A 26,590-nucleotide genomic window follows, 5' to 3' on the forward strand; every position below is an offset into this window, starting at 1 on the left:
ACAGCTCTCTCAGCCCCACCTACCTCACAGGGTGTCTGCTGTGGGGAGGGGAAGGGAAAGAGATTGTAAGCCAGTTTGAGTCTCCCTTAAGTGGTAGAGAAAGTCGGCATATAAAAACCAACTCTTCTTCTTCATGCTGACCCTTTCCATTGGTAGGGGCTTTCTATGACAATAAAGTTGTCACCTGTCATCATTTCCCTTTTTTTATTTTATTAAACTTCATAGACTGCGGAGGGGGCAGAAAGAGAGGGAAAAGACTTTTTGACTGGCAGAAGAGGATGCCTCATATCTAAGAATGGCATTTTTTTTTACTTCATTTATACTTTGCCTTTTTCCCCAGCGGGGACCCAAAGGGGCTTACACCATTCTCTTCTCCATTTTAGCCTTACAACCAGCCTGTGAGGTCGGTTAGGCTGAGAGTGCGTGACTGGCCCAAGGTCACCCAGCAAGCTTCCACGGCAGAGTGGAAATTTGAACCTGGGTCTCCCGGATCCTAGTCCAAAACCACTCACTACACCAGACCGGCTTGTATGTCTCATGGAAAATAATTGATTCCACAAATGTTTTTCATACTAACTCTTTAATGTCTTCAAACCAATCAAACATACATGTACTAAATATTGTCGAAGGCTTTCACGGTCAGAGTTCATTGGTTCTTGTAGGTTATCCGGGCTGTGTAACCGTGGTCTTGGAATTTTCTTTCCTGACGTTTCGCCAGCAACTGTGGCAGGCATCTTCAGAGTAGTAACACTGAAGGACAGTGTCTCTCAGTGTCAAGGGTGTAGGAAGAGTAATATATAGTCAGAAAGGGGTTGGGTTTGAGCTGAGTATTGTCCTGCAAAAGTATTGTCCTGTAAGTATCAAATTGATACTTACAGGACAATACTTTTGCAGGACAATACTCAGCTCAAACCCAACCCCTTTCTGACTATATATTACTCTTCCTACACCCTTGACACTGAGAGACACTGTCCTTCAGTGTTACTACTCTGAAGATGCCTGCCACAGTTGCTGGCGAAACGTCAGGAAAGAAAATTCCAAGACCACGGTTACACAGCCCGGATAACCTACAAGAACCAATACATGTACTAAGTTTCAATCAGAAATGCTTGCAGCTAGGAAATCCTCCGGGTGAAGTGCGTATTGAACATTCAGGGCCACGTTAGACATAACGGTGGCACTTTTTGTTTAAACATGGACCTGCCCTGATTCCACAGCAGGGGGGGGGGCAGATCCATGCAAAAAAAGAGGCATGTGGGTAAGAAATGCAGACGTTCCCCTGCTTCCATCGTTGACCTCAACTTTAAGTTCTAGTTTTATTTCTCAGCTGAACTCGAGTATGCAAATCATGGCTAGAGAAAAACCAAACCAAACCGAACTTAAGAGGAGTTGGGGAAGGAAAGCTCCAGCTGGGTAAGAATTTTGCATCTCTTTTGCTGTAAAACTGGACTGGATACTTCTCTCTCTGTGCATTGGGTCAGTTCCTTAATTAAACCTACAGAAATGGAACCGTCCTAGGAAAATTGGCCCTTGGTTATCAGGGCAGTTGCAGCAAATCATAGGTCAACATAATTCTGGCTACATCCTGACATAATTTAACCCCTCCATGTGCCTCCAGACCACTTTCCCCATTCTTTGTTTGGTAAAGCAGAAGGGAGGGAACTCCATGAGGCTGGTACCTTGCAAAAATTTGGTGGTATCACAGTCAGGGTTGGCATGACAGCGGAAGCAAGGCAAAAAATCTGTTGCGAAACCGGTGGAGCCGTACACAGTCTCAGAGTTGAGACATTTTCAACATTCTCGTAACAGGGTACAACTCTCTGAACAACCATGCATGTTTCACGAACTACAGTCCAGAACAAGATACCTTTCGGACTGGCCGCCCCATCCACTTGGACCATTAATGCTTTGGGATGATCGTGCTCACAGTGCCACATAGCATGGCATGAAAACACCACGTACCACTGAAGAACTCCGTGACCAGCCAAGCCTAGGTTTGCTCGGCCTGCCTTCTCAGATCAGGCCAAGATCATGCAAGATTGTATGGACTGGATGGGCTAAATCAAATCCCCATCTAGCTACCTTTTAATCTGGGATTTAAAAAGAAGACATCTCTCTGATCCCACCCCAAGGAAGAGCAAGGGCCAGGGTGGAGGTGAGTTTGGGAAAGGTCATGCACAGTACCTTCTGGCCGGCAGGTGTGTGTGAACACCTCTATAACTAACTAAGCAGCAGCATGCACTAGTTGGCAAAGCTACCCTAATGGAGCCTGTGTCTTAACTGAAAAGGTTAACAGATCAGACACTGTGGCTTGTCATAACAAACTCGTGCCTGTAGGCTGCTTATCCAACCTTCCCAACAAAGTAATACCAAAGTAATACCAAAGTAATACCAAATAGTTTATACAATTTTCTTCCCCGTGTACCCTGATAACTTTAAACCCAGAAAATAAGCATATGGGGCAGAGGTCACGGGGGTGTGTGTGGGGGAGGTAGTTGTGGATTCCCTGCGTCATGCAGGGACTGGACTAGGTGACCTTAAACCCCAGCTGGGTCACCAGAGCTTTGGTGCTCGGGTGGTCACCAGAGAACTGCCTGAACTGGCTCTGGTTAAAAAGACCAGTACCCCCAGCATGGCCAAATTTATATCTGGCAACCTGAGTCCAGTTCCCAAAAAAATCGGAACTGATGCTTTCCTCTGTGTTGTCTGGCTTTGGTGTTGCTGTAGTCAAGAATGTTGTTTGGGACACTTCAAGGCTTTGTTCTTCACAGCAGTGGAAGAGAAGAGGCTCCATGATCTCAAATGGTTCTGCTGAAGAGCAGGTACGGGTCCACCAATGGGTGAAGCAGGGGTAGGGGGAGAGTAAGGAACTACTGGTCTTTGCTGTTCTTCTGCATGTTGCTCTCCGCTCTCAATCTCTGGCTGCTGGCTTCATTGTATTTAAGCCAGTGCTTGACCTCTTCAGGAAGCTCTGGTGACTCTACCTGCAACACAACCAAAACTCAGGTTATTGTTTTTATTTAAAACATTTTTATCCTGCCTTTCCAACTCATTAGGAATTAAAAAAATTAGAAACCACCTTCTTCCTATCAGCTTTCTTCATTGTCCAGCTTTCACACCCATACATAGTAATAGGGAATACGATGGCATGAATTAACTTGATCTTGTTGGTCAGTGACACATCCTTACACTTCAGAATCTTTTCTAGCTCCTTCATGGCTGCCCTTCCCAGTCTCCATCTCCTTCTGATTTCTTGGCTGCAGTCTCCCTTTGGGTTGATGATGGAGCCAAGGAATAGAAAGTCTTGAACATTTTCAATTTCCTCATGGTCAACCTTAAAAGTTGTGTAATTCTCCTGTGTAATTGATCCTTTATGACACATAGGTAATATGAGACAATGAAACAATAAATTCAATTAACACATGCTGTGTAGACAGCTATGACTTCATTGTCTCATATTACCTATGTGTCATAAAGGATAATCATTTCTGACGATAGCTAGTTACAGTCTGAAGGATATCGAAATGGGATACGAGCCAGCAGACCTGTCACTGTTGTGTTTCTGTGTTATATTACAAACAGTTTTGCTTTTATTCATATTGTTGTGGTTCTGTGTATACCCAACATGGCTTCTGTAAGGGTAGGTCCTGTCTCACTAACCTATTAGAGTTTTTTGAAAGCGTCAATAAGCATGTGGACAGGAATGAGCCTGTGGATATTGTGTATTTGGATTTCCAAAAAGCTTTTGACAAAGTCCCCCACCAGACTGCTAAGCAAACTTCATAGTCATGGGATAAGAGGACAAGTCCTCTTATGGACTGAGAGCTGGTGGGGTGCCTCAGGAATCTGTGTTGGGACCGGTGCTTTTCAACCTGTTCATCAATGACCTGGAGTTGGGGTTAAACAGTGAAGTAGCCACGTTTGCAGATGACACCAAATTATTTAGGGTGGTTAAAACAAAATCGGACTGTAAAGAGCTCCAGAAGGATCTCTGCATACTGGAAGAATGGGCATTAAAATGGCAAATGAGATTCAATGTGAGTAACTGTAAAGTGATGCATATTGGGGCAAAAAATCCCAACTTCACATATACACTGATGGGATCTGTGCTGGTAGCAACAGACCAAGAAAGGGATCTTGGGGTGGTAGTGGATAGCTCAGTGAAGATGTCAACCCAGTGTGCGGCTGCTGTAAAAAAGGCCAATTCCATGCTGGCCATAATTAGACGAGGAATAGAAAATAAAACTGCTGATATCATACTGCCCTTGTACAAATCTATGGTGAGACCACACTTGGAATACTGTGTACAGTTCTGGTCACACCTAATAAAGGATATTATAGAGCTTGAGAAGGTGCAGAAAAGAGCAACCAAAATGATTAGGGGACTAGAGCAACTGTCCTATGGGGAGCAGTTAGGACGCTTAGGGCTGTTTAGCTTGGAAAGAAGGCGGCTAAGGGGAGACATGATAGAGGTCTATAAAATTATGCATGGTTTGGAGAGAGTGGACAGGGAGACGTTTTTCTCCCTCTCCCATAATACTAGAACACAGGGTCATCTGCTAAAGCTGGAGGGTGAGAGATTCAAAACAGATAAAAGGAAGTATTTTTTTCACACAACGCACAGTTAAATTGTGGAACTCCCTGCCCCAGGATGTGGTGATGGCTGCCAGCTTGGAGGGCTTTAAGAGGGGAATGGACATATTCATGGAGGAGAGGATTATCCATGGCTATTAGTTAGAATGGATACTAGTCATGCTGCATATCTATTCTCTCTAGTATCAGAGGAGCATGCCTATTATTTTGGGTGCGGTGGAACACAGGCAGGATGGTGCTACTGCAGTCGTCTTGTTTGTGGCTTCCTAGAGGCACCTGGTTGGCCGCTGTGTGAACAGACTGCTGGACTTGATGGGCCTTGGTCTGATCCAGCAGGGCCTTATGTTCTTATACTATCAACACTTTTGCTTTTTGCGTTTGCTCATTATTTGTATACTGTAATACATGTTTCGCAATTTATTTGAACCTTTGTTGTTACTACTATTCTGTAAAATTGTGGAGTAGTTACAAGTTATTAGTTAAATGCCTTGTAACCTCTGGAGCTTTGCACATTTTTTTCTGGTGTGTCAAAGAGCCACACATGCATGCTGAGCCACTGAGTATCACTGGATTAAGAGGCCGAAGCAGAGCCAAACCAACAACAAATCCCAGAAAACCAACCGCTGGGTAAAGCTGCACTGAATTGAGACAGCCAGAGCAGAAATAAGGTGTGCTCAGTCTGGGCACAGTGATTCCCATTTGCATGTGGGGCTCATGCAAATACAAATGCACTCCCTGGTCAGGTGGAACACAAATGGAGTTTTGAATCAGATGGCCTGTCAGGACCATAGGAATAGACCAGACTGACTAACAATGGGAGACACAGAGCTTTTACACATTCTCATTTTCCTTGCTTGTAAATATCCGTTTCTTCGGGGTTCCCCCCCCCCCAGTTCCTCATGTGTTTTGCTCCCTCTAGTGGTCGATTCGGTATCACACAGTTTTAAACTGCAGGTTTTTACGCCCGACATAAACCTGTGTGATATCAAATCGTCCACTAGAGGGAGCAAAACACGTGCAGAACCGGAAACCCTTCCTCCTCGAAGAAACACGAACTTACAACCGAGGAACAGGAGAATGCGGAAAAGCCCACCAACACAGTTCAAATTATCTGAACTGAAGGAAGAAGAGATATGTAGAAAATTCAGTAATTTCACCAGTCTCTTACCGTCTTCTGAGCAATGGACGCTACCAGTGCCACAGGAGTAGTGCCTGTTATGTGGTGCCGGCAAAGCACCATGGCTATAACAATGTCATTCGGGTGTCTAACAAAGAGCCTAGCTGCTTCAGGTAAAACATGTGGTCGTCCCAGCCCCAAACCCACGTGTGGATATCAAAATGTTCAAAGAGACGCAACAGATGGCGATGGCAGCTGCAGGATGCAGACTGGATGGTGGAGCCCCCTAAAGCCTTAAGCGCTGCAGAGAGCCCGCATCTGGTACAGAAGGCACAGCTGGCGATATTAGCCTTGCACAAATATCGGGCATTGTTCGTGGACATCAAGAAATCGAGGTCGGCAGTCAGCACCAGATTTTGGAAAACAAATGGTTCAAAGATGTCTTTAGGGGCGGCTTCTGCCAATGTAAACCTTGTCTAACTAAGAACCGCACATCCAAGAGAGACAGCATCACAATGGGCACAAAACTCACGGCTGTTAAACAAGGCAGGGTTGTCTTGCCACGCTGCAATGAAGTGGCTTACTTGTCCCGGAAGATGTTTGAGACTGAACCAGCACTGCTAGGGATGAACTACATGGGTGCCATCCTCCTATAGTGTATCATTTTAGACTCTCTCATTTTTCAACATAATATTAAAATCTTGATTTATCCCTCACCCAAGGTAGCATTTCAAGTCCAATCTCCTGCATCTCCAATGTAGTCCATCATCCCAAACAGTGGAGGTACCCACCTGAGATGTGAATACTGACAAACAGCAGAGGGAGAATGTTTACTTTGAGAATTTGGTTACTATTTCCTGTTCCTTAAAAGTCCAAGCTTTGTAACTTGGGGCAGAACTAGACATGATGTTGAGAGCCTTGCGATCAGTCCTTGCCTTTCCTCACCCGTGGGGATAATTTGCAATTTTAAGGTAAAGGTAGTCCCGTTCTGGGCCGTTACTGACCCATGGGGTGACATCACATCCTGACATTTACTAGGCAGACTACGTTTGCGGGGTGGTTTGCCATTGCCTTCCCCAGTCGTCTACACTTTACCCCCAGCAAGCTGGGTACTCATTTTACTGACCTCGGAAAGATGGAAGGCTGAGTCAACCTTGACTACCTGAAACCGACTTCCGTCGGGATCGAACTCAGGTCGTGAGCAGAGCTTGGACTGCAGTACTGCAGCTTACCACTCTGCACCACGGGGCTTCCTAATTTGCAGTTTAGAGAGGAGAATTTAGGTCAGGGAACGACTCAGAGGGGAAAAAGGGGTCAAAACTTCTCTATTCACCCTGTTGCCTGGAACAAATTAGCAGCCCTGAGTTGCCTTGCAGTAAAAGAGAAGAAAACAGCTGCAGAAGCTCTGATTACAGATCTCTGGAGTCATGTATACCTTGCGCTTGCGTGTGTTTGTATTTGAGGTGATGTCAAGTCGCAGCTGACTTATGGTGACCCCTTATGGTTTGCCGGTGCTTCCTCTGCATAGCAACCTTGGTATTTCTTGACGGTCTCCCATCCAAATACTAACCAGGTCTGACCTTGCTTAGCTTCCGAGATCTGATGAGACAGGACTATACCATGCTGCCTTCCCTCCACATATACCTCAGCTCCTGATAAACCACAATCTTACAAGAACCAAAGCATCTCAAGCTGGAGAGATTTTTTTTTTTGGATAGCTATCCTTCAATTGTAACATAGGAAAGCCTTTGCTGCGGCCTGCCTACGCCAACAGATTTGTATGGGTAGCAATATTTTGATTTCTTTCCTACATTCCTTCCTGTGGTGGGTGGGGAAAGAGGAACACCCTTTCCCTAGAATGATGTATCTGTCCCTACCATCTCATAAATTCACCTCCATACAGGAAGTTCTCCCACACACCATCTTTGAAAAGACTTTATATATGGGTGTTACAATTCTTTCCTACACCTGACAATTTTTGCTGGGACAGAGGGTATGAGTGTGTGGGCTTATATAGAGTCTAGGCTCTAGGAATCCTTCTTGAGACCCCTGGCTTTTAGCTATGGACGGCTGCCTGCAAATTAGATCTAGGCGTGCTAGGAAAAGTTGAAGGCAGCAGGAAAGGAGGAAGATGGATTGACTCAATCAAGGAAGCCCACAGTCCTCAGTTTGCAAGACCTGAGCAAGGCTGTTAACGAAAGGACGCTTTGGAGGTCACTAATTCATAGGGTTGCCATAAGTTGGAAGCGACATGACGGCACTTACCAGAAGAAGAGTTGATTTTTATATGCCAACTTTCTCTACCACTTAAGGGAGAATCAAACCGGCTTACAATCACCTTCCCTTCACCTCCCCACAGCAGACACCCTGAGATAGGTAGGGCGGAGAGAATGTGACTAGCCCAAGGTCACCCAGCTGGCTTCACATGGAGGAGTGGGGTAACCGACCCGGTTCACCAGATTAGCATCCACCGCTCATGTGGAGGAGTGGGGAATCAAACCTGCTTCTCCAGATTAAAGTCCACTGCTCCAAACCATGACACCACACACATACTGGCTTCGCTACAGCTCCGTTCAAGTGATATTGGTGCCTACTGCATGCTAGTGAAGAAACAGTACAGGGCAAGAAGCCCCCATTAGCAATATGGAAACATTACCAGACAATATTATATTATATTCAAGGCCAACAGCATTCCGCATGTATGAAAATTTACTGTGCTGCCACAGAATCTGCAATCAGGTAAGCAACTGTGTGCTATGAGGGTACCGGCTTACTCCTTCCTTTCAGGAAAGCAGTTTTCCCGGCTATTAGGATAACAGAGTAAGAGCAACCCCCCCACACCTGTAAATACATGGGCAGTGTTTGAGCGATGTCTCAGAGAATAAGCTGGGCAGGGCTTCCTGGTTGTCAGGGCTCTGCTCTTCATCACAGCTGCTAATTTCCCTTTCTTCCCACTACATTGTCAGAAATGCAAATTCATGTATTTAATCTGTAGATTCACCTGGAGACAAGTTTCCTTCCTTCCTTTTTTTTGTGTGTGTGTGCATAAACTGAGCTGTGCTAATGCACTTTTGCTTTAGTACCCTAGTTAGGGCAGCGGTCCTCCTTGCAAGGAGAGCGTGTGCCCTTACCTCTTCTGGCACGCCGATGAGATCATGTATTAGCTAGGCACACCATGCCAATGCCAGCTGGTAAGGAGGGGCTGCTTGTGTGAACACATGAAGCTGCCTTATACTGAATCAGACCTTTGGTACATCAAAGTCAGTATTGTCTATTCAGACCGGCAGCAGCTTTCCAGGGACTCAGGCAGAGGTCTTTCACATCACCTACTTGCCTAGTCCCTTTAACTGGAGGTGCCGGGGATTGAACCGGGACCTTCTGCATGCCAAGCAGAGGCTCTACCACAGCACCTCCCCAAAACACGAATCTCCCTTATACTGAATCAGACCCTTGGTCCATCTAGGGCAGTATTGTCTACTCAGACTGGCAGAGGCTCTCCAGGGTCTCAGGTAGAGGTCACACCTACTGTCAGATCCATTAACTGGAGGTGCTGGGGATTGAACCTGGGACCTTCTGCATACCAAGCAGAGGCTCTACCACTGAGCCTCAGCTTCTGCTCCCCCATTTTGAGGCCATGAAATCATGACAGAGACCTCTGTAAGACTTTCAACGTGAAGTGCTTTCCTCATCTATTGCATCACCTGCATGGCAGAGAAGGAAGTTGCATACCCGCTTTTCTACCACATATTATGCCACCCTATGTAATGAACTGGGCAGAGTTCCACAAAAACGGCCCATTATATGGAGCCAGAATATCTTAATATCTGGAGAGCGTTTTGGATAGGAATGATTGCATGGGTTTGAAAAGCTGGAACAATGAGATTGCATTGCATTTGGAAAGAACAGGGGAGGCATGCCGGTGCTATTGGGAAACCCAAGAATTCCTCTGCTGGATCAGACCACAGATCTTTCCTCTCCAGAGCAATCTTTCCAAAAGAATTCCCCAATTCCCCAAGAATTCCTCTGCTGGATCTGACCACAAATCTTTCCTCTCCAGAGCTGTCTTTCCAAAATTGGTAATGCCTCTGTAGAGTCACCTATGAGAATCACCCGAGATAGATGGATGTGATAACCTTCATTTGCTTGATCCAAAGACCTGACAATTATACTACCTGATGCTATGGAAATTCACTTGGCCGTCCTAGCCAACCACCATTGATCAACCTGCCTCTCCACCCTCCAATAAATCTGCCTGATCTTTCTTTTAAAGGCACGGGGGCTATGATGAAGAGACTCTTGTGTGGTAGGCTTCCAAATTATGTAACCTTATTTCTGGAGCAGCACCAGTACATTGGTAACCCACCATTTTGGTCTTCATTCAGAAAACCCTCCCTAGTTTTTAGTTTTCTTCTTGTTATTATTTTCTTATTTTCTGAGGAGGGGAGTTTTGACTTTCAAAAGCTTATACCCCCAAAACCTTATTGGTCTCTAGGGTGCTTCTGGGGACTTGAATCTAGTTATTTTCTTCTGTTATAATAAATATAAACTAGTGTTAAACCACAATATAAACTAGTGTTTAAACCACAGCACAAAAAGGAATCTTCATCAATTATGTGATGACATTTTTTACTATGATGATACATGCTAAAGCACAGTGGTAACTAGCAAGAAAAAAAGAAAAATTGTTTTTATATGCCAACTTTCTCTGCCACTTAAGGGAGAATCAAACCGGCTTACAATCACATTCCCTTCCCTTCCCCACAACAGACACCCTGTGAGGTAGGTGAGGCTGAGAGAGTGTGACTAGCCCAAGGTCACCCAACTAGCTTCATGTGTAGGAAAACCAACCCAGTTCACCAGATTAGCCTCCGCCGCTCATGTGGAGGAGTGGGGACCCAAACCCGGTTCTCCAGATCAGAGTCCACAGCTCCAAACCACTGCTCTTAACCACCACACCACGCTGTCACCACACTGTTTCTTTAATTAAGGATATTAAAAACTGAAAACACAGTAAACTGCCTGTACACCAGTTTCAAAACCAGTCTTAGAAATTCTTCACATCATGCTAGAAAACCTTCAGACCAGAATGGGGGAAAGTCCCCTGGTTTGCATGTGAGCCTCAATATGCTTTGAGCCTTTCTCCTGCTCTTCATGTGCATGTCTGATCATATCAGCATGAAAGAGAAAGCAGATAAGAGACATTTCTAATTAGAAAGAGGGAACTGAGTGTAACTCCAGCTCTCTCACTCCTTTCCCCTTCAGTATCTTGATGAATAAACCAGGACAGATGGTACTCTGGAGTTCATATAAGGACTTGTACTCGAATCCAAGAAAGGAGCTTCTCAATACTTCCCCGTCCAGCCCATTTGGGGTCGGCTCCCACTGAAACCTTCAGGTTCTTAATTTGAAGAAAAGTCTTCTAACAAATACTGAGCAAAGGGAAAAACAAAAGGAGACATAAACACATCACTTCACTCCAGAGGGCTAAAACCTGTCCCCTCTCGCATATGACAGTGAGTTAGAATCACAGACTCATAGTGTTGGAAGGGACCACCAGGGTCATCTAGTCAAACCCCCTGCACAACGCAGGAAATTAACAACTACCTCCCCGCACATCCCCAGTGACCCCAACCCTCCCCTCGCCATGCAGGATCCCACAATCAAAGCACTCCCGACAGAAGGCCAGTTATGAGGCAAAAGTACCTTACAATTTCCAGACTTATGTTCCATCTTTTGTGCTGCCCTTCTCCGGAGGAAACTTCAGCCAGTCCCAAGGGCACTTTCACACAGCCCAAATAACGCACTTTCAGTCCACTTTTAATGCACTTTGAAGGTGGATTTTACTGTGTGAACTGGCAAAATCCACTTGCAAACGATTGTTAAGGAGCACTGAAAGTGGATTGAAAGTGCATTATTTGGGCTGTGTGAAAGTACCCTAGATCTCTCTTTTTTCCAGACATTTCTAGAAATCCCAACTCAAGTTTCACTTCTTCCTAAAGCTTTCACATTCCAACACCCAACTCTTTTTTAAATCTTTAAAGAAGTAAGGCAGAGTTTCACCCCTTTGATCACCCTCAGACCCCTACCATTCAACCAGATGGAAAATTACGAAGAGGTTTCTGTGTTCCTTGCTCATGAGTCTGGGGGCCACAGAATAAACTCTTTGGTTCTGCTGGAGACCGTTCTTTACACACGACACACCGCACTCTATGGACAGGCAGACCACAGGCCAAGTGGCAGAATCCGATCTGCAACCTTTTGCTTCCTTGTGGAAGTGGTTGTAGGACAACCCCTGAGCATTAACAGAGAGCACAATAAACGTTAACTCTCCAAATTTTTAACTGTTACACGGACTCCTCCGTCTGTGAGTGCGTGTACCATTGCTCCACAAATATAAGCAATGTCAAAAGGAAGGTGCCGATTGACAAGAAGACGGCCAGGGTCTTGGAAGGGAACTGTCTTCCTGCGTGATAAAAATTGCAAAAGTATGCTATTAATACTAGGAGGTTTATAAAATTATGTATGGAAAAGAGCCAATGGTTAGAGAGAACTATTCCTTTCCCATAATGCTAACACTCAAGGAGACACAATGAACTTGATAGGCAATAGATTTCTTTACCCAATGAGAAACTGTGGGATTCAGTGCCTATGGATATATTGATGGCCAAGAGTATAGATGGTTTTAAAAGATTCATAGAAGACAGATTCATGGAAGATGTGTCCATCAACGACTACCAGATATAACTAAAGGGAACCTCCATATCCGGAGGCAGTAAACCACTGAATACCAGAGCTGGGAGACAGCAGAAGGGCCTCTATGCCCCCATTTGTTGGACCTCGAGGGCAAATGGTTTGGCACTGTCTGTGACAGGAAGCTGCACTGGTTGGACCCCAGATCTAATCCAGCAGGGCTCTTCTAGCATGTTCTTATAGAAGGACAAGAAAAGAAAGGGGGAAAGACCTGGCAAGAGGCAGGAAGGAGAGTATAAACAATCAATGAAGAAGAAGAAAAAGAAGAAGAAATGTTGGTTTTTATATGCCAACTTTCTCTACCACTTAAGGGAGAATCGAACCAGCTTACAATCACCTTCCCTTCCGCTCCCCACAACAGACACCCTGTGAGGTTGGTGGGGCTGAGAGAGTGTGACTAGCCCAAGGTCACCCAGCTGGCTTCATGTGTAGGAGTGGGGAAACAAATCCAGTTCTCCAGATTAGCCTCCACCGCTCATGTGGAGGAGAGTGGAATCAAACCCGGTTCTCCACTTTAAAGTCCCCTGCTCCAAACCTCCGCTCTTCACCACTACACCACGCTGGCTCCCATATTTACAATATGCTGTAACTTTTCAATAAAATGTTAGAAGAAAAAAAATGTTTAAAAATTGTTAATAAATGCCTTTCTGACTTGTCACAAACTAAGAATCAAAACTTGGCTCTTCAAGGAAAGTTCTTTGAAAGCTGAACTAACCATCCCATCCCCTGCTCTTTACCTTCTTTCGTGCAATGAACTCCATAATAGCCGCAGGAGTGGTGCCTGTTACATGGTGCCGGCAATGTACTATGGCGGCAACGAAGTCTTTTTGACTGCTAACAAACTGCTGCTCCAGGTAAAACGCGTGGTCATCCCAACCCAAAAGCCGCGTGTGGATATCAAAGCGCTCGAAAAGGCTCAGTGACCTCCGATAGCGGCTGCAAGAAGCAGAAAGGACGGTGTCGGCTCTCAAACTGCGGAGCGCCGGAACGAACTTGTATCGGGCGAAGAAGGTACAGCGGGCGATATCGGCCTCGCGCAAATAGCGGGCATTGTTCATGTGCAGCATGTAATCCAAGTCGGATGTCAGCACCAGGTTTGGCATGACGAGCATTTGGAATATGTCTTTTGGGCACTTCTGGCAGAAAAAGGCATAGGCGTAAAATAGTCCCACTCTGATGAAAAACCATACATCACAGAGACTGAAAAATAGAAGCACGAGGCACAAGATAACAAAGAAAAGCAGGATCATGTTGTCAAGCAGCCGAGAAGTCACTTGCTTATCTGGGAAGATGGTCAAGACTATACCACTCTCCGCAGACAAACTCCGCCACTTTACCGGGGTGCCACCCGTCTCTCGACGTACCATTATAAACTGTCTCCCACGGCATTGTTCTTACCCAAGGTAGCACTTGAAGTCTAACTGCCCACACACCATATCTCTGCTTCAATCCCATAATGACCACACCAAGTAACAGAGGAGCCTCCCCTGAAAAGAATATGTGGGAGGGTTTGGAGGCATCAATTCATTATCTTCCTTTGTTCCTTAAAATATTAATCCTAGCTCAATAACTGCCCTTAACCTGGATGGCTCAGGCTAACCCAATCTTGTCAGAACTTGGAAGCTAAGGAGGGTTGGCTCTGGTTAGTACTTGGATGGGAGGCCACCAAAGAAGTCCAGGGCAGGCAATGGCAAACTACCTCTGTTCCTCTTTTGCCTTGAAAACCCTATGGGGTCACCAGAAGTCAGTTGCAACTTGATGGCACTTCCCCCTGACCTACATATCCCTGGATTGCCCAATCTCAGAAGCTAAGCAGAGTTGGCCCAGGTTAGTATTTGGATGGGAGACCACCAAGGAAAGACTAGGATTGCTATATAATGGCAAATCACCTCTGAACATCCTTTGCCTTGAAAACCCTACTGGGTCACCATAAATCGGCTGCGACTTGACGGCACTTCCCACCACCACTTCCACTTGCAGAACATCGCAGGAAAGGGCCATCACAAAAGCACACCTGCATTTTTCTGTTTTACCATACGGATTAAACTGACTATATTTTTCAACAGAATATTTTGTAGGTATTTAAAAAAACAGGTACATTCCTTAACTTGTTTTAACCATCTCTCCTTAAAAAGCCCTTCTCAAGTAAATTCCCTAAACTGCTATTCCTTTCCTAGACGAACTGTCCTTAATGTATGACATGGAATTAAAGTGCTTCCCTTAGGAGCTGAGCAGGGGGAAACCAGGGAAACCTAGCCAAAGTAGAGGAGGACAGAGGGACAGTGGTCCTCCTTCACTGACCGTGGCTCCATCTTTACTCTCCATCCTTCTTGGCCCCTTGTGGAGATCTCTTCAGAATGTCCAACGGGTAGAGCTCTCCTGAGGGAAGTGTAGCATGTAGCCAGGCTCTGACCTGGAACGACACACCTTCAGTGAGTTGTCTCTACCTACTATCTTGTCCACCCGTCTCCATGCAGGGCCCACTGCTGCCGATCAGCTGGAGGCTGGGCGTTGTTTCCCAGGGCCTGACCACGGAGGCTGTCCTCCATCCCGCAGAAGTCTGTGGCTGGAGCTGGGGACCACCTCACACCCTGCCACATATACTCGTCCGGGTTCGGCTGCGGCCTTGGCAGATGTGCCCACATCAGGAGCAGCCTCCCCAGAATTTGCTGCCAGGGGAGCCGACGCAGAGGCAGCGGACAAGGCTGCAGCAGATGCGCTGACCCCATGGGTCGGCACCGAGCGGCCCGGGGCTGGTGTGGACACAGCACCCGACATAAGGGAGACACTGTTGGGGAGGCTCCCAGTGAAGTCAGCAATGCCAGGAGAAGGGGTTTATGCCGGGACTGGCGCGGAGGCAGCCGAGCGGGGGGAAGGGACAGAGTCCCACCCGACGCTAGCTCGCATGAGGGGTGCGGCCTCCATCCCCGGGAAAGGGAACGGCGAGACAAGGGAAGGCGAGAAAGACCCCCAGGACCCCTCTTACCTGCAGGACGGGAGGGCAACAGAGACAGCACAGGTTCCACCACCTCCTCTGCTCCTGGCCCTGCGGCTAAGGGTGGGTGCTGACCCCGCCCCCTCCCAGCAGGCAGCCCAGCAGGAACATGGGCTGCCTGGCTGGGGAGGGGACCAGCAAGACGACATTCCCCGGAGGAGTCTGATGACAAGGAGGGAAGGGTAGGGAGAAGCCCTCCTCGGGAGCAACGTCAGAGGCAGAGCCAGGTCCCGCCTGTGAGAAGCCTGGCTGACGAGGGATAATGAGAACAGGGGAGCACCTGGGGAGGAGCGTGGTGGCTGGAAAGGAGCAGGTGTAGGAGATTCAGGGGGAAAGGGGTAAATAGGAAGGGAGGGCCAGCCGATGAGGAGGTGGGACGGAGCCGAAAGCACTGAGAGGGAGAGAAGCCTGGAGAGAAGAAGAGCAGAGTGCTAAAGCAGATGTCCAGGGCAGAGGAGGCGCTGGGAGTCATTATCCAGCGTCTCTGCCCGGTCTGAGGCTGGCTTAGCAGGGACTGGGGAGCAAGGGCAGACGGAGGGAAGAGCCCAGAAGAGGCTTACAAACACTTCTTCCTAAGAACCCATGCTCAGATCAAGAATATTTGATTGGGGGGATTTTAATTTGTGGAAGAACTCTGGAAATACGTTATACAACATTTGCATCCAAATTCTTGAGATGACTCATTTGAGATTTAGCCTTGTCTCCAACTTCTTCCAGAGTAACCTGTTCATTTAGGAGTGAGAACATCCGCCTGCATCCTCTTGCCATAAACTGGTTCTAATTTTGACGGAGATGCAGCTGTATTTGTTGACAATGGGGACAAGCAGGCTGTTATTAAATTTCTGACGAAATTTCAATTGTTAATCTCCTTGCCTGTTGATGAAGACGGAAAACTGCTTTCTTCAATGGAGCCATGCATAGCTTTTGTCGAAAATGGTGGCTTCCAACTTATGGCAACCCCAGCAAGGGGGTTTCAAGGCAAGTGAGCAGCAGAGGTGGTTTGCCATGGCCTTCCTCTGCAGAGTCTTCCTTGGTGGTCTCCCTTCCAAGGACCAGCCCTGCTTAGCTTCAAACTTATGTCAACCCCAGCAAGGGGCTTTCAAGGCCAGTGAGAAACAGAGGAGGTTTGCCATTGCCTTCCTCTGCCGAGTCTTCCTTGGTGGTCTCCCTTTCAAGCAGTGACCCTGCTTAGCTTCTGAGATCTGATGAGATCAGGCTATGCCATGCTGCCTTTCCTCCCTGCTTCTGGATAGTACCTGAGTCAATATTTTTGCCACCTCTGATGGCAGAGGATCTTGCAGTATTCATTTGTACATTTTCACGTGTAGGGTCAAATGCACCTTTGGAATCACCCGTGTCATTAACTTCTTGGGGTTTATTTTAGTTGTGTTGAAAAATGGAAGATATAATAAGAATGAAATAAATTCCAAAACGTTTAGCTGTGTGTCTGTGTCAGATGATAAACTAACCAAGAAGGCATGAAATGGATTGTTCAATGCGGTCGTTTTGCCAGCAATGCTATATGGAGCCAGCAATTGGTCAACTAGGAAAGTGGAGGAGGAAAGTATTGCTTTGGGACCACACGCTGAATGAAGAAATGTGAAAATGCAGGAGTGAAACTGATGTAACTCAGGCAATGTATGTTACAAAGCAGAGATAGGTAATCTGTGTGTCTTGCAGCCAAGGGAAGAGGTGGATATCAGGTTTTGTAAAACCGATGAACCAATGTCTCTTTTAGTGCATGGAAAAAATGACCCAATGTCTTTCACGTGCATGAAAAATTGGCAATCTGAGCATGGTACTCATGTCACCTTCTTACATAACAGGTTCAGCTTCATACATAGGATCAGTTCTGCAATACAAAATTAACTTATGGAATTAAATGCCACAAGATACCTATCTGTTAGATTTTCATCCAGTTCTTCCTCCATGGATACTAGAGTGTTCCTGGTTATTCCTTCCCCACTGACCCTCACATCAGCTGTGTGATTTACACACCGAGAATGTGTGATTGGTCCACCGGTCAACCTGTGCCAGCGTGGTATAGTGGTTAAGAGTGGTGGACTCTAATACAAAGAACCAGGTTTGATTCCCCACTCCTCCACATGAGCGGTAGACTCTAATCTGGTTTGTTTCTCCACTCCTATACATGAAGCCTGCTGGGTGACTTTGGGCCAGTCACAGTTTTCTCCAAACTCTTTCAGCCCCACCTACCTCACAAGGTGTCTGTTGTGGGGAGGGGAAGGCGATTGTGATTATAAGCCGCTTTGAGACTCCTCTCTCTCTCTCTCTGTGTGTGTGTGTGTGTGTGAAGTGCCATCAAGTTGCTTTCTACTCATGGTGACCCTATGAATCAATGGCTTCCAAAACGTCCTATCTTTAACAGCCTTGCTCAGGTCTTGCAAACTGAGAGCCGTGGCCTACTTTATAGAGTCAATCCATCTCTTGTTGGGTCCTCCTATTTTCCTGCCGCCTTCAACTTTTCCTAGCATGACTGTCTTTTCCAGTGACTCTGTAATGCCTGAAATCATTATATGTTATTGAAAATGTATTCTTTCACTGAAGAAATGTATTCATTCACTAAAAATGTATTGGAAACGTATTCTCTGATTTGAAATATATTCTTTGTAATCAATAAAGTATAATCTGCACTTATGAATATGCCATACAGTGTATAAGAGTTGGCATCTATGATTAAAGTCACACCAAGCACATATATATGTTAAAGGCCTTGAGTATGAGAGGCCCAGCTTTGCTCGTTAGAGGCTAATTAGAGAATCCATAGAAGGCCCGAGTATGTTTTCATAAGCTGGCTCCCCACTCATAAGGGCCAGCTAGGAAAACTCCCTTAGTTAGCCTTGGCAGCAGCCAGGGTCCAAGATAAGAAGAACTGCAGTAATTTAGGATCAAATAGAGAAGCACCTGACCATGAGGGTCTTCACTGCTCATTAGTGAGAATGAGATCACCACTTCTATGTAACGCCTCCGATTCTCTAATAGGGTATTCAAATCCTTAAATATGTATTATTGGTTCTATGTATTGACGCCATGTATTACGTCTTTGTACCTCCCATTACCAAAGATTATATCCATGCTTGCACTCCTTTGATGTTGGTGTGAATTGTCCTGCGCATTTGGGCAATTTTCACCCGGTGTGTATATTGGGCCTAATAAACAAACTGCTTTGAATCTTCAACCTCCTGCTGTGTTTATTGTCATTGGGAATTGATACAATAATACAGCCATTTCAACTCTGGTCTTCTCATAATGTGACTAAAGTATGATAGACTAAGTTTAGTCATTTTAGCTTCTAGGGTCAGTTTAGGCTTGGTTTGATCTATAACCCACTGATTTGTTGTTTTTGGCAGTCCACGGTATCCGTCACACTCTCCTCCACCACATTTCAAAGGAATCTACTTTCTTCCTATCAGCTTTCTTCATTGTCCAGCTTTCACACCCATACATAGTAAAAGGGAATACGATGGCATGAATTAACTTGTTCTTGGTTGCCAGTAACACATCCTTAGACTTAAGAATCTTTTCTAGCTCCTTCATGGCTGCCCTTCCCAGTTTCAGTCTCCTTCTGATTTCTTGGCTGCAGTCTCCATTTTGGTTGATGATGGAGACAAGGAATAGAAAGTCTTGAACAATTTCAATTGCCTCATTGTCAACCTTAAAGTTGAGTAATTCTTTTGTAGTCATTACTTTTGTCTTCCTGATGTTCACCTGTAGTCCTGCTTTGGCATTTTCTCCTTTAACTTTCACAAGTCATTTCAAGTCTTTGCTATTTACAGTTATGTAGTATCATCAGCATATCTCAAATGGTAAATGTTCCTCCCCCCCAATTTTCACTCCACCTTCATCTGAATCTAATCCAGCTTTCCTAATGATATGTTCTGCATTCAGATTGAAGAGATAGGGAAATAAAATACATCTTTGTCTAACAGCTTTGCCAAACCATTCTGTTTCTCCATATTCTGTCCTAACTGTGGCCTCTTGTCCAGAGTACAGGTTGCACATCAAAACGATCAGATGTTGTCACACACCCATTTCTTTTAAAACCAGACATAGCTTTTCCTGAGTCACACAGTCAAAAGCTTTGCTGTAATTATGAAACACAAGCTGATGTTCTTCTGAAATTCTCTTGTATGCTCCAGTAACCAATGTAAATTTGCAATATGATCTCTAGTGCCTCTTCCTTTTTTGAATCCAGCTTGAACACCAGGCATTTCTCGTTCCATATATGGTAACAATCTTTGTTGTAAGATTTTGAGCATCACTTTACTTGCATGAGAAATTAATGTGATGGTCCGATAGTTGCTGCAATCTTTGACGTCTCCTTTCTTGGGAATTGGAATGTAAATTGATCATTTCCAGTCTGTGGAACATTGTTTTGTTTTCCATATTTGTTGGCCTACTCTTGTCAAGATTTTGATGGACTCCGTTTCTGTGGCTTGGAATAGATCTATTGATATCCCATCTGCTCCTGGTGATTTGTTTCTCCCAACTGCTCTCATTGCAGCTTTCACTTCACTTTCTAAAACTGTAGGTTCTTCTACAAAAGACTCCTCTTGGAAGGAATCTGTCATCCTTTCATCTCTTCTGTATAGTTCTTTAGTGTACTGTTCCCACCTTTTCTTTATTTTGTCCTGTTCAGTTAATGTATTTCCATGTGGATCATTCAGCATGCCTAAACCGTGCTTTAAATTTCCCTTTGATTTCTTGGATCTTGTGGAACAGATCTCTTGGTCTTCCTTTTTTGTTGTTCTATTTCTTTACACTGGTTATTATAATACTTCTCTTTGTCTCTAAGTGAGAGAAAGCAGAATATAAAAACCAACTCTTCTTCTTCATGGCTAAGTGGGGATTTGAACCTAGATCTTACTCTGACGCTTTCACTCAGGGGTCCTCAACCTTTTGAGCTTATGGGCTCCTTTGAAATTCTGACACAGTGTGCTGGGTGCAGCTGCAAAATTTCTGCCCTAGGAGGCAAAACGGCTGCCACAGCTTACCTTCAGACAGATTATGAAGATCCTTGTGCTGTGGTGGCAACATTTTTAAAAACCAGCATAACCAATCAAATCTCCAATGGCCAATCAGAAGCCTTTGGAGGTGGGCATACAGTCCCAGATTCAACCCTAGATTCCAGATTCAACCCCAGTATCTCCTGATAAAAGGATCAGGTGGTAGGTCATATGAAAGACCTCTGGCTGAAATCCTGGAGAGCTGCTGCCGGTCAGAGTAGACAATATTGACCTTGCCGGATCAAGGGTCTGACTCAGTATAAAGCAGCTTCATGCATTCATGTGATTGCCTATCACAACTCCCCTACGTACCTTACTCCCCCCACATACTATTTTTGCATCACCAATCCCCCCTACCCAGCCTACCACACAGAGCATCTGCTTCTTACCATCTTATTTCCCATAAGAACAGAACAGCCTTGCTGGATCAGACCAGTGAGGGTCCATCTAGTCTAGCAACTTGTCTCACACAGTGGACAACCAGTTCCTCTGGAGGTCCAACAACAGGGCAAAGAGGCTGAAGGCTTCATAAGAACCTAAGAAAAGCCCAGCTGGATCAGACCAGTGGCCGGTATAGTCCAGCATTCCGACTCACACAGTGGCGAATCAGTTGCCCTGGAGGGATGACAAACAGGGCAGAGAGGCCAAGGTTCTCCCCCAGAGGTTGCCTCCTCACATTGGTTTCCTGAGGTTTACTGCCACTGAAATGGAGGTTCCCTTTACTTACCATGGCTAATAGCCACAGATGGAACTCTCTTCCATGAATCTGCCTAACCCCCTTTTAAAGCCAGCTATGCTCCTGGACATCACTACACCCACTGGCAGTGAACTCTACAATTTCACTTCAATTGGGGAGGGACTGTGGCTCAGTGCTTGGCATGCAGAAGGTCCCAGGTTGAATCCCCGACATCTCCAGTTAAAGGGACTAGGCAAGTGGGTGATGTGAAAAACCTCTACCTGAGACCCTGGAGAGCCGCTGCCGGTCTGAGTAGACAATACTGACATTGTTGGACAAAGCGTCTGATTCAGTATAAGGCAGCTTCATTTGTTCATTACTTGTTGAGTAAAGAAGTTTTTGTCTGTCCTGTACCTCTTGGCCATCAACTTCATAGGATGCCCCTGGTTCCCGATATTATGGGAGAAGGAGAAAAAGATCCCTCTCTCCATTTATTTTTATTTATTTATTATTCTCACATATAGCCCGCCCTTCCCAGTCAGAGCAGGCCCAGGGCAGGTTCCAACCTTTAAAACAACAAAAACCATAAAACATTAAAACCAATAATTAAAACACAGTCAATTAAACAATTTTAAACAAGATGGTTTTGGCATTAACAGTGGCACTAACCATGGTAATTGCTGTGGACAGCAGAATCACCTCCACAGATGACAGGTGGAGGGGAGGGATGGGGAGGCCAGTAAGATGGATAGCTTAGAATAGCTGGTGGCTGCTCTCATAGGCCTGGTGGAATAGCTCCGTTTTGCAGGCCCTGCAGAACACTTTCAGGTCTCGCAGGGTCCTGATGTTACCAGGGAACATCTTCATCTTTTCCTCACAGGAAAAGCTCTCCAACCCCTTGACCATCTTGGTTGCCCTCCTATGTACTTTTCCAGCTCTGCAATATCCTTTTGGGGATGTGGAATGATACAGTATAGCCCGGACTCGTGAGATCTCGGAAGCTAAGCTGGGTCGGTACTTGGAAGGAAGACCTCCAGGGAAGGCTCTGCAGAGGAAGACCTCTGCTTCATCACTTGCCTTGAAAACCCCACCACGTCTCGCTATAAGTTGGCTACCACTTGAGGGCACTTTAAAGGTAAAGGTCCCCTGTGCAAGCACCGGGTCATTCCTGACCCATGGGGTGACGTCACATCCCGACGTTTCCAAGGCAGACTTTGTTTGTGGGGTGGTTTGCCAGTGGCACTTTACACACACACAATATCTTTTTTGAGATAGTGACCAACACTGATCTTTATTTGTCATGCTGTTGCCCACTCGCCCTATTTAGATCGGTCCTCCTAGAGGTCTTCACCAAACCGAATACCATGGTATCACTGGCAAACCTGGCCACTACGCTGCTCACTAGGGATGTGCATGCGGCAAAGCCAAACCGAAAAGCCACAGAAAAATACCTTATCGGCATTTCAAATATCTGAAAAAAGCCGTTATGGGGATTCAACTTTTTTGTGTGTGGATTTTTCAAAAACTTTTGGGTCTATTAAACCTGAACCCGAAAAATACCAAAAAAATGGCGCACATTCCTACTGCTTACCCCCAATTCTAAATCATTTAAGAACAAATTAAATACAGGTTGAGTATCCGTTATCCAGACTGCTTGGGACCAGAAGTGGTCCGCATCTCGGATCTTCCCATATTTTGGAATATTTGCATATACATAATGAAATATCTTGGGGATTGGACCCCAGGCCTAAACACGACACTCATTTATGTTTTATATACACTTTATACACATAGCCTGAATGTAATTTTAAACAATATTTTGAATAATTTTGTGTACATTGAACCATTAGAAAGCAAATTGGAGGGCTGCTGAGGGCGTGTGAGTAACGCCTACATGCTGGCTCAAAAAGTCTAGTTTTTGGTTAGTCCGGATATCGGATGTCCGGATAAGGGATACTCAACCTGTACCACTGGTCCCAACACTGATTCCTGTGGGTCCCAGCAGCAAACACTGCCCGATTATTCTTATTTTCTACCTTCATCTGTTTAACCAACTTTTACTCCATAACAAGACCAGTCCTCTTTTCTCTTGAATGCTATGCTTAATCAGAAGAAAAGTACGGTACCCTGTCAAAAGCCTTTTGATAAAGGACAATGATTCAGCTCAAACGCAACACCTTTCTGACTATATATATTACTCTTCCTACACACTTGACGCTGTCCTTCAGTGTTACTCCTCGGAAGATGCCTGCCACAGCTGCTGGCGAAACGTCAGGAAAGAAAATACCAAGACCACGGTCACACAGCCCGGATAACCTACAAGAACCAATGAACTCTGACCACGAAAGCCTTCGACAATATTTTTAAATCTATTATCTCTATCCGGGCTAGTTCAGCCCTCAGAAGCCGTCAATTTTCAGCACGTTGTAATTCTACCACCTCGGCAAGAACTAGGCCTGCAATCTTCCCTTCAGATGAGGGAGCCAACAGTTTAAACATCCTTGACACATATTGGAGGCAGGCCTTATTTCCAAGAAATTGGGCAGACAGCTGCAAGGGGAGTTCTCCAACCACAAATTAAAACTGACTGGGTAACCCGTAACAAGGACACTTCAACGCCTAGTTTCGAGTGCAGTAGGGGCTGTGGCTGAGTGGTAGAGCCTCTGCTTGGCATGCAGATGGTCCCAGGTTCAATCCCCTGGCATCTCCAATGAAAGGGACTGGGCAAGTAGGTGATGTGAAAGACCCCCGCCTGAGACCCTGGAGAGCCGCTGCCGGTCTGAGCAGACAAGACTGACTTTGATGGACCTTGATGGTCTGATTCAGTATAAGGCCTTAGAGACTGATGAGAGTTTTCAGGTATAAGCTTTCAAAAGTCAAAGCTCTTTTCATCAGATACTCTTGAAAGCGCATATTCCAAAAATCTTGTTGGTCTCTAAGGTGTTACTGGACTCAAATCTAGCTCTCCTACTGCCAACCAACACCGCTGCCTTCCTGACAGTAAGGACGTTTCAAGGGTCCTTTGTTCATTTCAATAGATCGCTGGGGAAATCGTTATTTTGCAATTGGTTTAGAGCGGGCCTGAAAAACAGGCGTCTTACCATGCCAAACGCAGCCCGTCAGCTAGGTCGTGGGGCAGGCCAGGAGCTCAAACAAAGCTCCCCTTCTTGAGCAGGCCCCAACCATGCGACCCAAAGTTTATCGTACTGTGGCCAGCCACGGATAGTAAGTGGGCCTGCTATTTGGGCTGGTGGCTACTCTGACTTTGATAGGCCTCTGGTTAAGGCGGGGGTCCCCAACCTTTTTAAGCCTGTGTGCACCTTTGAAATTCTGGCCCAGGTTGCTGGGTGTAACCACAAAACGGCTACTGCAAGTGCCAGGACCCACCACAAAATGTCGGGGTCGGGGATTACCTACACCTCGAACAGTAACTCTCCAATGTTCCAGGCAGAAGCTCTGTTTTATAGCAAGATGCCTTTGGAAATAAAAATATTGTTTAAAAAGTATTTCTTGCATACGCACAGATTGCCTTCGGTCATGCAGCGAAGAGCATCGTGCCGTGCTGGTAGCTGCTCCCGGAGCAACCTCGGGTAAAGATCTGTCCAGCTGATCAGCTCTCCAATGGCCAATCAGAAGCCCTGCTGGGGGAAAAAGTCCCACTGGGCAACACCCACTTTCTAAAAACACTCGGTGGACACCAGGAAAGGGGTCAGTGGGCACCACGGGGAGGGGCTGTGGCTCAGTGGTAGATCCTCTGCTTGGCATGCAGAAGGGCCCAGGTTCAATCCCCGGCATCTCCAGTTAAAGGGACTAGGCAAGGAGGTGATGTGAAAGACCTCTGCCTGAGACCTTGGAGAGCCTTGGAGAGGGGCCGTGGCTCAGGGGCAGAGCATCTGCATGGCATGCAGAAGGTCCCAGGTTCAATCCCTGGCATCTCCAGTTAAAGGAACCAGGCAAGTAGGTGATGTGAAAGACCTCTGCCTGAGACCCTGGAGAGCCGCTGCCGGTCTGAGTAGACAAGACTGACTTTGATGGACCAAGGGTTTGATTCAGTAGAAGGCGGTTTCATATGTTCACGTGAATCACAATGGAAACCCCTATGCTAGGGTGCACTGGCTTCCTGCTTTAACCTGGAGAACCGGGTTCGATTCCCCACTCCTCCACACGAAGCCTGCCGGGTGACCTTGGGCTAGTCACAGTTCTCTCCGAACTCTCTCAGCCCCACAGGGTGTCTGTTGTGGGGAGGGCAAGGTGATTGTAAGTTGGTTTGGTTCTTCCTTAAGTGGTAGAGGAAGTTGGCGTATAAAAACCAACTCTTCTTCTTCTTACATCAGCGCCGTCATCCGACATCCTGGCTCGGCGCCTTCGAGCCTTACCTTTCTCCGGCACAGATGCGAAACGGCCTTGTCCGGGCTGGCGCCCACCACGTGCTGCCGGACGAGCACCACGGCGCAGACGAAGCCGTCCCGGGCGCTGACGAAGCGCTGCTCCAAGAAAAAGGCCCGCTCGTCCCAGCCCAGGAGGCGAGTGCGGACGGCGAAGCGCTCCAAGAGGCGCAAAGAGCGCCGGTAGCGGCAGCAAGAGGCGGCCAGCACCGTGTGAGCCCCCAGGGCCCGCACGGCCCGGAAGAGCCCGCAGCGGGCCATGTGCACGCACCGGGCCACGTCGGCCTCCCGCAGGTAGCGCGCATTGTTCATGTGCAGCAAGCAGTCCAGGTCCGAAGGCAGCACCAGGCCCTGGAAGCTCTGCTCCTCCAGCAAGTCCCACACGGTGGGCAGCAACCACCTGGCGTACAGCATGGCCAAGGGCATCCTCAGCAGGTACCAGACGTCTACGGAGGCGAACAAAGCCGCCACGGCCCCTAAAGCCAGGGCAAGCGGCTCCATCTTTGCAGCAGCAGCCTGCAAGTCGCACCAGGCCAAGCAGGGCCTGCAGCTCTGCCTTGCAAGCCGCAGCCTGGGAGGAGCCACTTTTGCAATGGGGAGGGGAGGACAAAGGCCAGAGCAGGTGCTCCACGTCCCCCCCCTTCTTTGCCAGCTAGCTGGTTTCTTCCTGCTCCAAAGCAGCAGCCCCGCCTTTCTTCGGAGAGTCTGCCTAGCAACCGAACAATCCCTGGGGGGGGGACAGCGCCCTCTTGCGCCTCGCCTCCTTACTGCAAGGCAGAAGTCCTACCAGTAAACAAACCAAACGTTCCGGATCCAGCCAATCAGCTCCGCAACGGCCAATCAGAAGCCCTGCTGGGGGAAAAAAGTCCCATTGGGCTCCGCCCCCTTTCAAAAAACACTTGGTGGGAACCAGGAAAGGGGGGGGAGGAGGAGGAGGAGGAGGGCCAGTCTATTAGTAGGGTTGCCAACTTCCAGGTGGTTAGCAAAAAGAAGCACCTAATACTAAATAGACTAGCCACCACCTGGAAGTTGTGTGAAAAAATTGGATTC

The 26,590-nt window shown here is 46.7% G+C and overlaps 1 protein-coding gene across 1 annotated transcript; it reads right to left on the reverse strand.

Annotated features, from left to right (window-relative positions):
* Positions 1-2,870: 2,870 nt before the first annotated feature.
* Positions 2,871-26,041, reverse strand: THEM6 (thioesterase superfamily member 6). Its single transcript, XM_056854633.1, has 2 exons — positions 25,532-26,041; positions 2,871-2,984 (listed from the first exon to the last, which is right to left on the reverse strand). Exons 1-2 carry the CDS (start codon positions 26,039-26,041, stop codon positions 2,871-2,873), a joined length of 624 nt encoding a protein of 207 aa, XP_056710611.1.
* Positions 26,042-26,590: the final 549 nt, after the last annotated feature.

The sequence above is a fragment of the Euleptes europaea genome, chromosome 8 (genome assembly GCF_029931775.1).
Source record: "Euleptes europaea isolate rEulEur1 chromosome 8, rEulEur1.hap1, whole genome shotgun sequence".
In the NCBI taxonomy this organism is placed as follows: domain Eukaryota; kingdom Metazoa; phylum Chordata; class Lepidosauria; order Squamata; family Sphaerodactylidae; genus Euleptes; species Euleptes europaea.